This window comes from Cyprinus carpio, chromosome B1 (genome assembly GCF_018340385.1).
Source record: "Cyprinus carpio isolate SPL01 chromosome B1, ASM1834038v1, whole genome shotgun sequence".
NCBI lineage: Eukaryota > Metazoa > Chordata > Actinopteri > Cypriniformes > Cyprinidae > Cyprinus > Cyprinus carpio.
This window is the reverse complement of record NC_056597.1, coordinates 38030721-38047194: the sequence shown is the minus strand read 5'-3', so window position 1 is coordinate 38047194 and position 16474 is coordinate 38030721. Positions and strand designations below refer to the sequence as shown.

Below are 16474 nucleotides of genomic sequence, written 5' to 3'. Positions count from 1 at the left end.
GCTCATAACATTAGCACAGAATCAGTTCAGAATCAATCACCAAAAGAACCAGTTCAGTGCAGACATGCTGTGTGTCAGTCTGCTTTACGCTGAATCACACATGCACAGTATCATCAGCTCCTCGGTTCTCAAATCGGATGCGTCCGACAGAAACGGTTCTCGGTTCAGTGTACTGGTGATCCGAAAACCGATGCAACCGGTTCTTGACCCGAGAACAAGAACCGCTCTAACCGCTACGCTGCAGTTCAGTATCATCAGCTGCTCTACTCGTGTTCATGTCCTATTTACTACAAACTCAATTTGTGAATGTCATCATTAACTATAAATACAGTACAGGTATTTCATATATCATGCCTTATTCCTATTAAACATAGAGTCTTAATTATTGTCCAACTTCCCTGAAAACCCCTTTGGCCTATAATCTAACATAATCTACAATTTAACAAAATACACAGATTAGATACAATCAACTTTGTTTCCTTTTTTTTCCAAGCAAAATAAAATAGTTATTTTATCACAATTTCTGATGTTTAACAAAATACTTCAATATGCATTTTGTCCTCTTGAAAAATTACACGCATGTGCAGTATCATCAGCTCATCGGTTCTCAAATCAGACCTCGGTTCAGTGTACTGTTTGAGTAAATGAATTACTCCGGGATATTGGTTTATTTTGACTCAGGAGTGTCAGCCACGTTAAAAAAGTTAACAGCTTAAGTCATTTGTGGATTAATGCTTATTGGAGATGCGAACTGTTTCAAACGATTCAGTTTGATTTGGTGAAATGGTTCAACCAGTTCACTAAGAAGAATCGGTTAAATCGAACGATTCGTTCATGAACCGGACATCACTACTTACTCTTAGCTTAAGAATTCTGTCTAGGGATGTGCGGTATACCGGTACTGGAAAAATACCGGTATCAGTTATATTTAAAACGATACGATATCATAATTTTGCTCAATTCTGTATTTCATGCGCTGCTGTTCAGAAGTTCAACTGTAGGTGGCAGTGCTTCCCAAATTGTTGCAAAACCAGTAAACCTGAAGAACAACGCCATGGATCAAACAGATGAAACTCTATTAACGCACCCGAAACTAATAAATACAGAGAACAGTAGAACTGAAACATGGCATTACTTTGCATACAAAGCAGGTGATAAAGGTGAACGAACTGACCACAGGATTCAACACATCAGATCTTGCTAAGCATTTGTCGCGTGCTCATCATGATTTTTTCTGAGAATTAAGCGATCAACAGGTTAGTGCATCATTCATAAATTCAGACTTAATTTTAACTTTTATTCACAACTGCTCCACGCACGAACATAAGATAGAACATGTGCGACAGAACCAGTGACATTTTGGTCACATATTTGCACTTGCATTTCAAACAGTAAAATATTAATTTAATATGAATGAAACGAGTTCAAATGAACTGTTTTGCTATATTACTCTATGCTAAGCTAAGCTAAAAGTTCTACCACCAGACCTGGAGATCGGCTGAATTGGATTCAAAAATGGTAAAACTCAGCTGTTTAACTCTTATAAAAAAAAAAAATTAAAAAGTGGAGTGTTGATTCAAATGAACAGTTTTGCTATATTAATTTTATTATCAGTAATATGAAGGGAATGTTTTTGCCACATTGTCGACCGCTAACATGAAGCAGGCGAGAGAGAGATTTATATTTAAAGCTTTTTCTTTGCCTATCTGAGTCTGAAATCTGAAAACAATCTGAGGGAGAGAGAAATAATAACGTGATTTTGCATATTACTTTGACTGTTAGTTATTAAAACTGTTATTATTCATCAACAGCATTACAGCACTTATAAATGTAGGTCAATGTTTATTTATAAATGATAAATGTAGGCTACTAATACATGTTTAGTGTTTAGTATGTTAACATTACTTTATGCATTAAACGCATACCTAACATTACATTTACATTTATGCATTTAGCTGACGCTTTTATCCAAAGTGACTTACAGTGCATTCAGGCTAACATTTTTAACCTAACGTGTTCCCTGGGAATTGAACCCACAACCTTTGCGCTGCTAACGCAATACTCTACAACTGAGCCACAGGAACACATTAACCAAGATTAATAAATACTATAAATTATCCTTTTTTTTTTCTTTCTGTTCACTTATTTTTTGAGGCTGGTTATTTGCCACCTATAGTATCGATATAATATTGATACCGAGGTATTACTTTCTGGTATCGTACCGAAGCCAAAATTATGGTATCGAGCCATCCCTATTACTGTCTATTCCTTAGTAAAAGTGTGTCTCAGCAGCTTTGTGAATAGGTTTTAAGAAAAAACTCTTAGCTAAAAACTTTTACTGCTATTTAGGAGAACGTCTCAGGTTACGAATGTAACCATGGTTCCCTGAGTAGGGAACGAGATACTGCGTCCTCTAGGGGTCGCTATGGGGAACACCTCGTCGTGACCCGTGTCTGAAGCATACAAATGAAAAAACACCAACGAGTTGGCCGGCGACAGCCTCTGACGTCACTACCGGTGTGTGACTATAAAACAGGCACCGGGAAAACACGTCATTCACTTCTTCGTCTGAAGCTTGCGTCCGAAGCATGGCAGGGAGCTAGAGGACGCAGTATCTCATTCCCTACTCAGGGAACCATGGTTACATTCGTAACCTGAGACGTTCCCTTTCAAGGGAACTTCGGAACTGCGTCCTCTAGGGGTCGCTATGGGGAACAGTTATACCCGCACGCCGCCATGCTGAGGGGAGTGCAGGCCAGAATCATGGCGAACACTAAGTACCAACTCTACCATTTCAATGGGAGTTTCCCCCGGGACGTTTAGACGGCTGTCTGTGACAGTACCCCTTACGGCCAAAGGCCTAAGCTACATACCCAACTTAATTGTTGGGGCCTCGGCCCGGTGTAGAGCTAAATGCTTGGAATCAGGAAAAGATTCCTTTAAAAGGGATACAGCTAGGAACCTAGCATTTAATACTAAGTCTAGCCTGTCCACAGGGGCTACAGCTTGCTTCCGCAAAAGCTTGCTGAAGGAGCTGTCTCAACAGATCTCCAGTAGCAACACCCTGTTAAGATAGGTATCAGAGGATACATGGGTGGAGTGGCGCCCAAAGATGAACGGGGCTTTTACCAGCTCAAGAAAGGGCACAAAGCAACCGCGCAAAGCCCTCACCATATAGGATTTTATAAAGAACGCAGAGTACTAGCATGCGAACTTACCACAGTGTGGATTTCAGAAAGTGTGCAAAGACTTCACGTGCACACTTACCATATCATGGATTTTCAAATACTGTTCTAAGGAAGGGCTCTCGTGGCACTCTGATAGAGCAGCTCATAGATGGAATGGTGCATCTCAAAAAAGTATGTTTGAGAGTCATCAACTCGATCTGTGGAAATAATGCTGGAGCGCTCTGGGAAAAACAGTGAACTCAGTCTCATATGAGAGGAGAACTCCTGAATCCAGAGTAGCACGCTCATAGGCGACCCTTCTTGGAAAAGGGGAGCGCTGCTAAACTACCACGAGAATCGCCCGAATAGCCCCTCATGTTGAGGGAAGCGATGCTTAAAGTGTATAAACAAATACACACTGGCTGAATGGAGCCCAAGGAACCAAGGTCTAATCATCTCAAGAAAAGGGAACAAGGCGGAGCGCGTAACCCTTACCATACAGGATTTCAGAAAGTGCGCAGAGTCTTGCGTGCACACTTACCAATACGTGGATTTTTAGAAAGTGCGCAAAGTGTTCACGTGCACACTGACCACCATGTGGTTTTCAGAAAGTACACAGAGCTTAGCGTGTGTACCTAAAGGTTCCTAAGCATCGCAGAGGCGCTAAACCGCACGGGAGAGGCAAGCTCAAATTTTATAAACCTCTAGCGAGGGGGAGCATCACCTGAGGCAGCATATACAAGAAGACTTCTGTAACTGCCACCTTCACTTCCCGCTGGATGCGACAGCACCTTAGCGGCCAGGAGACCCCTCAGGGTGACCTGGCCGGACATCCATGAAATTCCCTGCAGTGCTGTGCCAGGCCTGATGATCAAAGAGGCTCCCGCAGAAACCTGTGATCTCAGCCGCCTAATACCGGAACATGAAGCCGGATGGCTGGTGCTGACGAGTGTTTAGTAAACACTGTAACTGAGCACTGCAAAGGAAAGCTCACAGAGTTTATTAGTAGACACATAACCACCAGCAATTTACACATAAGTATATACAGAAAGGGTTATTTTTATACTCCCACCCTCCTGCGCTGGAGCCCCCGCTCAAGGGGCGCCTCCTTTTAGTCCGGACCATCAGTAAGGTGGTTGCTATGAACATAGAACCAGCCAAAAACATTATAGGTCCAGCATAGGAGACTGTTATGCGTTAGAGGTTTCCATCTAACCTCGATCAGGTGGAGAGCTGGTGGTTACAGGGGAATTAGGAAGGGGAGGATAAAAGAAGAAGTTAAAAATCCCTAAAGGGAACGAGTAGATACCTCAGTATCACTCTGACTCAGACGAGAAATGCTGCCTCGTCTGGATCACATCCCTTAGGTTTCTGCTTACCCCCTTGTGACCCACAATTCCTCTTAACCCTGCCCGCAGGTGGGGGAGGAGCGTGAGTCGCGACACTAGCCTTCTGTGCCCGTCTTTGATCCTCAGATCGAGACAGGCCAGGACCCCTATGTTGTTCGGGCTCAGACCTGGACCTTCGTGGAACGAAGGATCTGAAAGCAGCGGAGTGGCGCCTTCGTCTCCCCGAACTTCTCGATCACCGTTTCAACGGAAAATACCGAAAAGTTCAGAAGGCGAAACCTGAGCATCGAGAAGAAAGCCTTTTCTTTCTTCCCGATGTCTGCCAGGTTCATCCACAGATGTCTCTCCGCCACCACCATGGTGCCATAGTCCTGCGCTTGGCAGAGGCGGCCTGCTTGGTAGCCCGGAGAGAGGCCTGTGGCGCGGCGCAGCTCGGCTACCTGATCAGGAAAAAGGCCTTCGCCTCTATCCAGGTCTCTTAGCAGATCAGTCTGATATGCTTGAAGCATTTATTTTGTAATAAAGCCACAGCCTGACCTGCTCCTGCGTATGCCTAGCCATTTAAACAAGATGCATTGCTCAAAAGGGCTTAGATGGCAAGGAGGGAGATTAAGAGAGGATGTCTCCCCCGCAGAATGAAAGCTCTTTCTGCAGGGGGCATCCTCTCATAGCCGTTTTCGCGCATCGCCTCGATGTCAGCAAAACTCTTATGCTGAAACCGATGGATGCGAGAAGAAAACGGCCTCTTTCATTTCCTTTCAATCTCTGTATGGAGATCAGGCAGAAATGGAAGGCTCACCTGAGCTGGAGGGCTATGGTCGGAAAGATAACGCTCATCAAGGCGCGATCCATAAACTCCAACAGCTCTACATACGCAGGGCAGGAGAATTGAGAAGGCTCAGCCTCAGCTTCTTCACCATCCTCAAATATCTCTGCTTTTCCTGGGTAAAAAAACCCAGCAGAGCACTGACCTCAGTATCAGAAAGTGTTAAAGATATAACATCATCCTCCTGAGGCTCTCTCTCGTCCGCCGCCATTTTTTTTTTTTTTTTTAGCGCGAAAGGGAAAGTCCCTCTTTAAACCATTCAGACAGATCCACCTGAAATTCTCACGAGCTCATTCTCCTCCGTGCCTCAGCAGCGGCGGGTCCTGAACCGCGGGAAGCAGATGGCTGCCTTTTTTTTTTTTCGGAAAGAGAGACGAACGAGAGTGGAGCTTTTTCCTTGAAAAAATGCTCGCAATGCACGCAGATTGCCTCCTCAAAGACATCGTGTGCATGCTCTTTACCCAAACAAATCACGTAAAGATCGTGTGTGTCATCAGGTGTCAAATAACGCCGACACGGATGCATACATTGTCTAAACGCTTGCTAGTAGTCGCCATGATAGACAGAGAAAGAGCGCTCTTACCGGTTCTTTCAGATGCACGCTTCAAACAAAACAGTCAGTGAAGACGAAGAAGAGAATGACGTGTTTTCCCGGTGCCTGTTTTATAGTCGCACCGGTAGTGACGTCAGAGGCTGACGCCGGCCAACTCGTTGGTGTTTTTTCATTTGTATGCTTCAGACACGGGTCACGACGAGGTGTTCCCCATAGCGACCCCTAGAGGACGCAGTTCGAAGTTCCCTTGAAAGGGAACTCTTAGTGGTAAGATAAAATGTTTTTTGAATATGGGCCCAGGTTTGTAGAAGTTAGGGGTAGTTTTTGCATGAAGTTGTGAAGAGATCTCACACTATGCAGCCATTTTCGCCGAGCTCATGTGAAACTGCTTTTTTCTTTTTTAAGATTAACTGCAATGGCAATGTTAGATTCCAATTTTTTTCTGTCAAAGCTATGCAAAGATTTGATTTCAAAAACAATATCATAGATTTAAAGTCTGCATTTAACCTCAGAATGCTATTAAAATTATTACATTCTTAATTCAAGTGAAGAGAGATTTTGAAAGTCTGACAGTAATCAGTGTCGACCCAGCCGGCGCATGACCGAACTTCAGCATTGAAATAACATTTAATGCTGAATGGTTGAAAACCAGACGGCAAACTGGCCAACTTTCAACGTTGAAATAATGACAGTTGTTGTCACTGAAATAATGTTTAATGCTAAATTATTGAAAAAGGTTAATAAAAATACTTAAAGGGGTCATATGATCCTTTTTTTAAAGATCATTATTTTGTGTATTTGGTGTAACAGAATATGTTGACATGCTTTAATATTCAAAAAACATTCATTTTCAAATACTGTACATTATTGTAGTTCCTCTATGACCTCCCTCTCTCAAACGCATATTTTTCTTCAAAGTCCCTCCTTCCGACAACCACAGTCTACTCTGATTGGCCAACTGACCCAGTGCATTGGGATTGGCTGAACACCACAAGCATGCCTCGGAAACGTAACGCCCCCTTCCATAATTGCAAGCTTCAGCTTTCAACATAAATGTAAAGACAATACATAATGTTCTTAGTAATACCATCAGTTCAAGTTTAAAAGGGAACAGAGTCGCACGACAGACACAGTGACGATGCTTGTATGTATTTGCAGTACACAAGCCGCAATTAAGAACGCTGACTCCACTGTGATGTGACCCTGTCTCTCTCATGCACACACACACACACAACAAGATGCTCTACATGGCGCAAAACCTGGCATTTGAACAGTCAATAGCAAATACTTAAACTATAAAGAAAACATACTTCCAGTAGCTGATTCAGAAGCACCAGATTGTCATAGTAGTCAGAATTGCCCCTTTTTTCTTTTAGAAATAGCCGTTGCACAGCCAGGCTTAGGCTACTAAATTCAAACATCTGGGTTGTGCTGTTCTGTTGTAAATAAATCTTAACCAGTGATTCCTTATTGCATCTGCTTTTGGCAGGCCAAATAAAGTGCTTTTGCTTTCGCACAGAAACACACAGCATCTCCCTGACATAGCTGCTTCAACACTAACTGCGGTTCTTTCTTTGCGTGAACATTTGGGTGGCATTACGCATATATTTCCACATAGTGATGTAGACATGTGGGGTCATGTTTGAATGAAGCGATTAGCCTGGTCTGGATCAGCCTTCTCTTTTAGATAGAATATATCCTTTTGTGGGAGACTTTGAGCTTTGTAACTCTGCAGATACTTTTAAATGATCAAGATCATTAATATTATTTTCTTAGTATTTTGCCCCTTTGAGGTCCGATGCTAAAGTGCCCTTGTGGTCCGGTCTGCCCTCGGCCTGCGATTTCTTCCGAGGGAAGGGGTGTGCGATATGAATATTTTTTATCGTGGACGATAAAAATGTCTCCACGATCTGCTTTTGAAGAAATATCATTGTATTATGCTGCAGCGCACATTCTATCCATGGAATGAATATACTGCGACAGCCGACATATCCAGTACCATATACATAGGTATTAATGTCTATGTCCAGTACTGCCGCTCCCACACAGAGTACATAGTAGGGCACCAACTACCAGGGGGGCACCATCCCAGTTGCTCAAAAAAAAAAAAACCTTTCGTTTAATATGTATGTTAACATATATGTATACGTAAATAAGCATGTAAACATGAACATGCGTTTCACGGTGAAGACCGTAGACAGGCGAAGCACACGTGACGTGCCATTTCCCGTTGCCACACTCGCTCTCACCTCATGTTTACGTCTGTCTGCAAATGATCATAACTGATGGACAAAAGGACAACAGTAGTCCAGCGCCGAGATGAGGAAAAGAAAAAAAGCCCAAGATGAGCCCTGTGCATCACTTTTAGGTACTTTTATAATCCTGTTAATCTTTTTTGGATTTTGATAACATTACGTTAATAACGTGTTTTAATGTCGGTTATAATATCACCGCCGCATCTGCCTTAATATCCTCTTAGAGTTTCAATGTTCTGTTTAATTAATTTAATTCAAATATCCAAATATCTTAATCTTTCATTTTTGGCCAACTTTTTGCTATAGAAATACTAGCCTCTATAATTTCTTCAACAAAAACATGTGGACATCATAACCCTTACAAAAACGAATCCTTGTTTTTATTGAAGTAAAATTTTCTTGTGTGTCATTTCATAATGCTTGAGACTATAAAATTAATCAGACAACTGTATTAGTAAAATCATAGCCATAGGCAAATGTCTAAGTACAATTGTAATTTGTAAAGAATCAAATTTAATTACAATTTGAACATACAGCTGCCATGTTGCGTTACCAATGTTGATTCAATTAAAATTCAACATTGATCCAACATCTACAGAAAGACCCATGCTCAGTGGTCGAATTGTAAATGGACCGTTGAACACCGCATTGCTCTTCACTATTGTATAAAATTAGCATATTTATGTGCTGATATTCAGAAAAGTACATTGCATGTGCAATCAATATAAAAACAAAAACTTTTTTTTCATTGCATGAATTATAAGGATATGTTAACTGCATTCTAATGGCCTTCATCGAGCAGTGAATGCTTCTGGACTCAAGATTTGTTTTTGTTTGTTTTTTGCAAAGTCTGTGACACACTCAACTCTCCTATCATCTCTCAGTCCCTCACAGTCACACATACAGCACAATAACACTATGTCAAGGGAATATCTTTAAATTCTAATCAAGGGAAAACCATACCTTTTCTTGTCTTCTTTTTAAAAGAACTTCAAAAGTTGTGCTTAAACCATTTTCAAAAAAAATGACAGAAACTTGCTTCAGCTTGTGGCACCTTGTTACAGTACTGAGTTCTGATTCATCAATCGCCATTAGTTCATGAATTATCATAAGGTAAAGAAGTTTAAAATTTAATTTGCACAACCAATTTTACATAATACACAACATCATTAATCTGAAGTGGATGGTTAGAGACCCTCCATTGGTAAAAGCTGGTAAAAGTTTAATCTGAAGTGGATGGTTAGGGGGGATGGTGGTTTCAAGGGGGGTGTTTTTTGTCATTTTTTTCCACCAGGGGGATCACATCCCCCCTCAATTCGAGCCTTTCCCATGCTGAGGTAAGATGGTGAAACAATGTCGTTATTTAAACGTTGAAACAATGTCACAATATCAATGTTGATCCATTTAGCAAAATCGAATCCAACATTGATTTAACCATGGTACCTGATGTTGATTCACCAGCGAATCAATGTTTAAATGTTGGCTGGGGAGCACTATTGTAAACTAAAAAAAACGAATCAAATGTAATCATTTACATTACTTTAATAAAGTAATTGAATTAGTCACATTACTTATATTTTAAATAGGGTAACTTGTAATCTGTAACCTATTACATTTCCAAAGTAACTTTACTAACACTGCACCTAAAACACTCAATGAAAGAACATGTCAGATGTTTATAAAAAGTTACTGTGCAACAGCTGAACATAGGGAAAAGTTTGTTTTTCTTTTCCACTTAGACACATTAAAGGTTGGATGCTGGTAACTTGCATTGTATTAACCTGCAGCGATGGGAAATTGTTCAGCTGTAGAAAGTCAGTCATGGCACAAGGGGCAGTAAAATGATAAGATGATTATCTTATTTTACTATAATTATTTTTGTGAACTATCTTTTTAATGGTCTTTTTTAATGTTAAAATACTTTGTCGTTTATCTTAAAATTCAACTAAGAGGTAACCATTATAAAAACGGTTGGTTGATTTCCGTAAAACTGTAACACTGTGGGACATTGATCTTTTCTATTTTATCTCTCTGCATTGAGTAAATGTCTTGAGTAATTTTCCTGTAAACATACCTGTGAAAAATTTAGATCTGCAGTAGATCAGCCACCAGAGCAGAAGTGCAGATCCAGATGCAGTAATACAGAAAATCAGCACCATTATGTGGGAAACAGAAAGACCTGTGAAATACAGAGATTAGTTGGTGTCATTTATTAGTGGGGCAGATAAAACATGCACCCACTATTGTTTGCCAAGTCTGACTTAGTCCTTACTACTTCTTGAAACAGCATTCAGCAATATTTTAAATACAGAAAAATCTCCAACACATACAGTTTATCCCTTTTCTGCAGCTACAGGGACTCACTACTCAAAGCAGCAGCAAATAATATCCCTGCTGTTGATATTCATCAGCTGTGGGTTTATTAAAATAAAAATGTATGTGAAGTTGGATTAGGTTAGGAAGGTGGACATTCAAATTAATCACAACAGACCTGATATGGAAATTAAAATGTGTCACAGAAATATTTAGATGACAGCGCAGTGTTGAAAGGTCCAGTCAGACCAACACTGTAAAACATTGTCCTGTGAATTAATGGAAGACTATTGGCAGCACTTCTGCCAATAATTTACTTTTAACAGTTATTTACGTTAATCTACTTTACAGTATGTTACTATAATACCATGAATAAAAATGAAACTGCTCTTAACTAGTTTCATTTACAGAATGTGACTCCTTAAATTGACCAACTGCCATTTAAGTTCATACACTAATATTTACAGTGTGTGCATGATTATTATGCAAGTTGATATTCTGATCAAATTTTTTTAACCACATTGCCACAAGTGTCTTACAATGTATATCCTAATCTTTTTACATAGATTTTTGTATGGGGTGGTACTGCTCTTTTGTTTATACAGGCTGTTCTGTCACTTGTTATTTTCATGATATTGTCAATACATTTTTCTTTCTTTTTTATTATTATGGTTTACTTGCAGAATTTTGAGTTTGTTTTCTTTTGGTTTAGATTGCAGACCTTTTCCCCTCTATCAGATGTGTGGCTTCATTCCATATTTGTAAATATTGTAAACATCTTTTTGTACATTATTCTTTACCTTATTAATTCTTCTAATTCCTTATGTTTTATCTTAAATTGCAAATAATAAATTCTCTGCATCATATTTCTCAAAATATATTGTCTCGTGTTAAGTACACCCAACACACGACATAAACAAAACTATACATTTAAAGCAGACTGTACCTTCTTTTACTATGCTTTCTACATACTTTCTAGAATAGGGCTACATACAGTGCATTTGCAAGTATTCACTAGTTTAGACTTCCAGAAAGCCCAGGGTTAGGCAAGTTCGGTCCAGGAGAGTTGCAGCCTGCAGAGTTCTCGAAGACAGAATTGGCCTACCCCTGGTCTAGCCACTCTACAATAAAGTTCAGATCGGTGGAGGGCTGCAGTGAAATGGTGAACCCGGAGTGGAGCGATTATTAAATGCTTGGGAGCACGGAGGAGAAATTGTTGCTGCTCCAATTCGCTCACATACTCTGCTCCACACAGAATCTCTGGAGCTAAGTCAGAGTGACCAGCAGGTTCTCAGTCAGCTCTCTTACTAAGGTCCTTCTCCCCAGATTGCTCAGTCTGGTCAGGTGGCCAGCTCTTGGAAGAGTCCTAGTTTTACCAAACTTCTTGCATTTGGGAATTATGTGTACTTGAGAACCTTCAGTGCAGAAGAATTTTTTTTGAAGCCTTTCCCAGATCTGTGCCTCGATACAATCCTGTCTCTGCGCTCTGCAGGCAGTTCCTTTGACCTCATGGCTTGGTTTTCACTCTGATATGCATTGTCAGCTGTGAGGCCTTTTACAGTGAGGTGTGTGTCTTTCCAAATCATGTCCAATCAATTTAATTTACCACAGGATGACTCCAGTCAAGGTGTAGAAACATCTCAAAAGAGATCATAGAAATGGGAGGTACCTGAGCTAAATTTCAAGTGTTATTGCAAAGGGTCTGAATACTTATGTAAATGTGATATTTCAGAGGTTTTATTTCTTTTAAAGAAATTTACAGACATTTCTAAAATTCACTGTCATTATGGGGTACTTAATTTAAATGATCGTAGTAACAGGCTGCAACATCATACAAGTTACTCACCCATCCGATTCAGTACTCCAGTTGCATTAGCTGAAAGTCCTCCAGCAAACACTTGACACATGTAAACTCCTTTATCCTCAGTTCTGACACTCTTCAGTCTGAGAGAGAAGTTTCCTTTAGGAATTTCAGCAGTGAAGAACTCAACTCTGTCTATGTACCTATCATCTGATGAATCTGGAAAAGTCTTATTCTTTTGATAGAACAGAACCAGAATATCTTCATCTGTTTTCCTCCATGAAACCTCTTCAAAATGTTCAGGTGGGATGTGAGAGTCTACAGAGCAGTTCAGTGTGACATCTTCACCCACAGACACAGATATGGAGTGACTCGATCCTGATACTAGCAAACGCTCTGAAAGAATGAAATAAACAGTTACAACATCAGATACAACATAGTGTGAATTTTATCATAAAAATTATGGAACTCATGTGATCCAGACTCACCAACATCTTTTATTTGAACCACAGTCTCACCAGAATCGTGCTGACTGTGAACTGTACATGTGTATCGCCCCTCATCTTCAGCTCTCAGATTGTTCAGACGAAGGGAGAAGTTTCCATTTTTAATCTGATCAGTAAAGAAATGAGCTCTATCCTGATAATCCTGCTGCTGGGCCTCTGGTCGACTCTCACCCTCCAGAAACAGATGAACCAGAGTCTCTGAGTCTGTTCTTTTCCATTCCACCTCAAGACCCTCCATTGGTAAAAGTTCATCAACATAACAGGGCAAAACCAACGAAGATTCCAGAGGAGCAACCAGAGGACCAGAGGGACCATGTACAGTCAACCCTAAAATTTTAATAAAAAAATATTTATTAATTAATAAACACCAGGATTCTCAACATGTAACAGCTATAAATAGAGAAATGGCTTCTTTGTGCCCTGTAGAAATTTGCTGTACAAATTCATTTGTATAAAAAAATGTGTATTACTGGAGCACAGAAACTATTCATTTTACCTTTGATTGAAAAGAAAAAAAAGATTAAAACCCATTTCTTTAATACACTGGTTCTGGTTTTCAATTAAAAGAATTATGTTGTAAAATTAGTCTAGATATCTTGATAAACCGCTAACTGGTAACTTAGTTAGCAGATGCTACGTACATTTTTAAAAAGTTAGCTTGTAGTACAATATACATGTTTATTAATTAATGTTAGTTTAGCTAGTGGTAACATATTCCCCATTGACAAATCTGCAGACACATTCTGCTCATCTGATTTCAGAGTCTCCAAACACTGCAGCTGACTTCTGATTCCCCGGAGACAGTCTTGGAGAAGAAATGGTTTGTCTTCATTTGTTAATATATCATAATATTCAAAGTGCAGCATAGATTTCACTTGTTTTGTTCATGTCAGTGTTCTAGTTTTAATTTTTAGAAATCTACTATGCATTTTGTTTTATTTTGAGGTGATTTAATGTATATGTTTTAATGTGTATATATATTTAATGTTTTTAGGTCAGATAGCAAATGTTGTCATTCTTCTGGAAAACTGCTGGTCTTTAAAGAACAGTCATCAATCAGGTAACTTGAACAGTTTTCGAATACCATTCTATTACTAAAAGTTATCTTTTATTCAGCTACTAAATCACTTTGACTAGCTTTGTTTAGTTTTTTCTCAATTATTAATGAAGTTTATTTTAACAAAGTATAGGAGAAACATTTTCAGATAATCCAACCAATTAGCATCAGAGGAAGTCTATATATCGCCACTTTTCTAACCTCCATTCCCAGACGACAGCAGGCCAAATATGCTTATTCTGTCTATTATATATACACATATGTGACCTTGTGAATTGCTGTATAGTTCAGTTAACAAAATAACCACCTGTTTTCATTACATTTGTATTATCATGTTATGTTTCATCATTCTAACTTGTGTTTAAACAATGAAAACTGTACAATGTATTTATAGAAAGTGTGTTTTATTATATTTTTATATTTTTTTATATATATCCTCTGTTCCCAGACCCAACCATTCATCTGAAAATATGAACCCTTTGTACCACCGGTGACAGTTTCCACATAGAAAAATATAAAGGACATGGCAGAGGATGATGGGGGTATTGATATTTCACTGAAATTAAATATCATTTAAATAGATTAAGTCTGCTAGTCAGAATTATAGCTGATTAAATAAAAATAAATAGTGGTTCATGTTTCAGGCATGTGATCAGCTAGAGACACAAAAGAAGGAAAATCTGACCACGCCCCAAGCCGCACCCACAAGCCACACCCCCTAGCACTCATTATTAAAAATATATATTTTAGCACATTAAAAGATACATCTTATATTGTAAAAATACATACTGTCCTGTAAAAAATAAAAAGCTGCATTTAATAATCATGACAACAATATAATAATATATTATAATAAAGTACTATAATATATTAAAGTAAATATAATTATTATTATTATTATTAAAGTACCTGCCAAAAGTCTGGAAACATTACAATTATTAATGATTTTCAAATAACTATCTTTTGCTCATCAAGGCTGAATTTATTTGATCAAAATAATGTAAAGTAATATATATATAAATATTTAGTCAATATTTAATTTTAATACATTGATGCAAAGCAGAAATTTATTCATCACTCCTCCAGTTTTCAGTGTCACATGGTCTTTTAGAAATCATTACAATTTATTTTACTCTCAAGAAACATTTCTGATTATTATCAATGTTGAAAGCAATTTAGCTGCTTCATATTTTGTGTGGAAATGATGCACTTTATTTTTCAGGATTTTTTGATAAATATAACATTTAATGAACAGCATTTATTTGCATTTATCAAATATATTAATTAAATTTGTTAATGCATTTATTAAATAGAAATTATTTTAAATGTCTTCACTCACTTTTTGTTACTTTCAAGCATGATATATCAAATTATTAATTTCTCTTATACAATCTACAAATGTTTGAGTGGTATCATTGTTTCCAGAAAAATAATAAGCAGCAAAACTGTTTCTAACATTTATTATAATGAGAAATGTTTCTTGAGCAGCAAATCAGCATATTAGAATTATTTCTGAAGAATTATGTGACATTGAAAATTCTTTGTAAACAACAACAGATTTCTAAATGTTTCTAACGACAATTGTCGCGTCCCAAATGAAAATTAAAGCGGCTCAATCCAAGCGCAGCACTATGAGTTAGAGCCCTGCACGGGACTGTTTTCTTAAACCCGCACCGCCCGCTCCCGCTGAATGTATGACCAGGCCAGGCCAGACCAGGCGGACTTTATCTCAGAGATTGTGAAAAATGTACACACTCAGACTTAATATACATCCAGAATAACCAATTTTAAACATGATTGGATTTAAATAATATAAAGTAACTGATGCTAAACCAAAGCACCACACATGACATTTTTTTATGATCTTTTTTTTATTAGCGTTAAAAAACAATAACCGTTAAAACAAAACCGTAACTAACCGCACCTCAGTTTTTAAACGCAGGCTAGGCCTACTGCATACATGCACCAAACGATTAACTAGGAAATAACTTTACCATTAAATAAAATTATATCTAGCATATTTTCAAAGATCTCTGTGTTTTATTTAACAAAATAAATACAAAACGAAATAAAACAAAATAGAATTGATTAACAGTCTATTGCAAAAAAGAAAATAAATAATAATAATAATAATAATAATAATACACATACAATTAGGCCTACTAAATAAATTTTACGTCGGAGCGGGAACTGGTTTAAGGCGAGCGTAATATTAACGTAGCGCTTGCTTGGGCAGCTGAACATGTGAGCAAAGCGGAGCGGTGTAAAGCTCAGATCCTGCTCCGACATAAAATGTATCTAGTAGGCCTTATTGTTTATTGTTTGTACCGAAATTCTTGGATAACTGTCTAAAATTATGCATGCTGATAAATAGCTGACAATTTTTCCAAAACAAAATTCTTACGTTCTTCTTAATTTTATTAATTGCATTTGGCTAATTAAGATGTATTCAATAAATGAATCAAACTTTTGCAAACATAGCCTTCCTAAAATGTAAAAACTGAAGAAGTGTATTTGATTTTCGTTCACTATTTCCGTGAAAATAGCTGCCGTAGTTGTGCAATAGAACATTCAAAACAGGCTCATTAAAACACAAAATGCACACACACACATGAGATGAAATGTGATCTTTACAAAATACACCTGG

The 16474-nt window shown here is 38.3% G+C and overlaps 1 protein-coding gene across 1 annotated transcript in view; it reads right to left on the bottom strand.

Moving 5' to 3' along the window:
• Window positions 1–16474, bottom strand: part of LOC109070239 — a 68040-nt gene that overhangs the window by 38704 nt on the left and 12862 nt on the right. Inside the window, exons 2-4 of the mRNA XM_042716092.1 lie at window positions 12753–13097; window positions 12310–12660; window positions 10225–10329 (exon numbers count right to left, since the gene is read on the bottom strand). Of these exons, the coding sequence (XP_042572026.1) occupies window positions 10225–10329; window positions 12310–12660; window positions 12753–13097 (801 nt within the window). The remainder of the gene's footprint in view (window positions 1–10224; window positions 10330–12309; window positions 12661–12752; window positions 13098–16474) is intronic.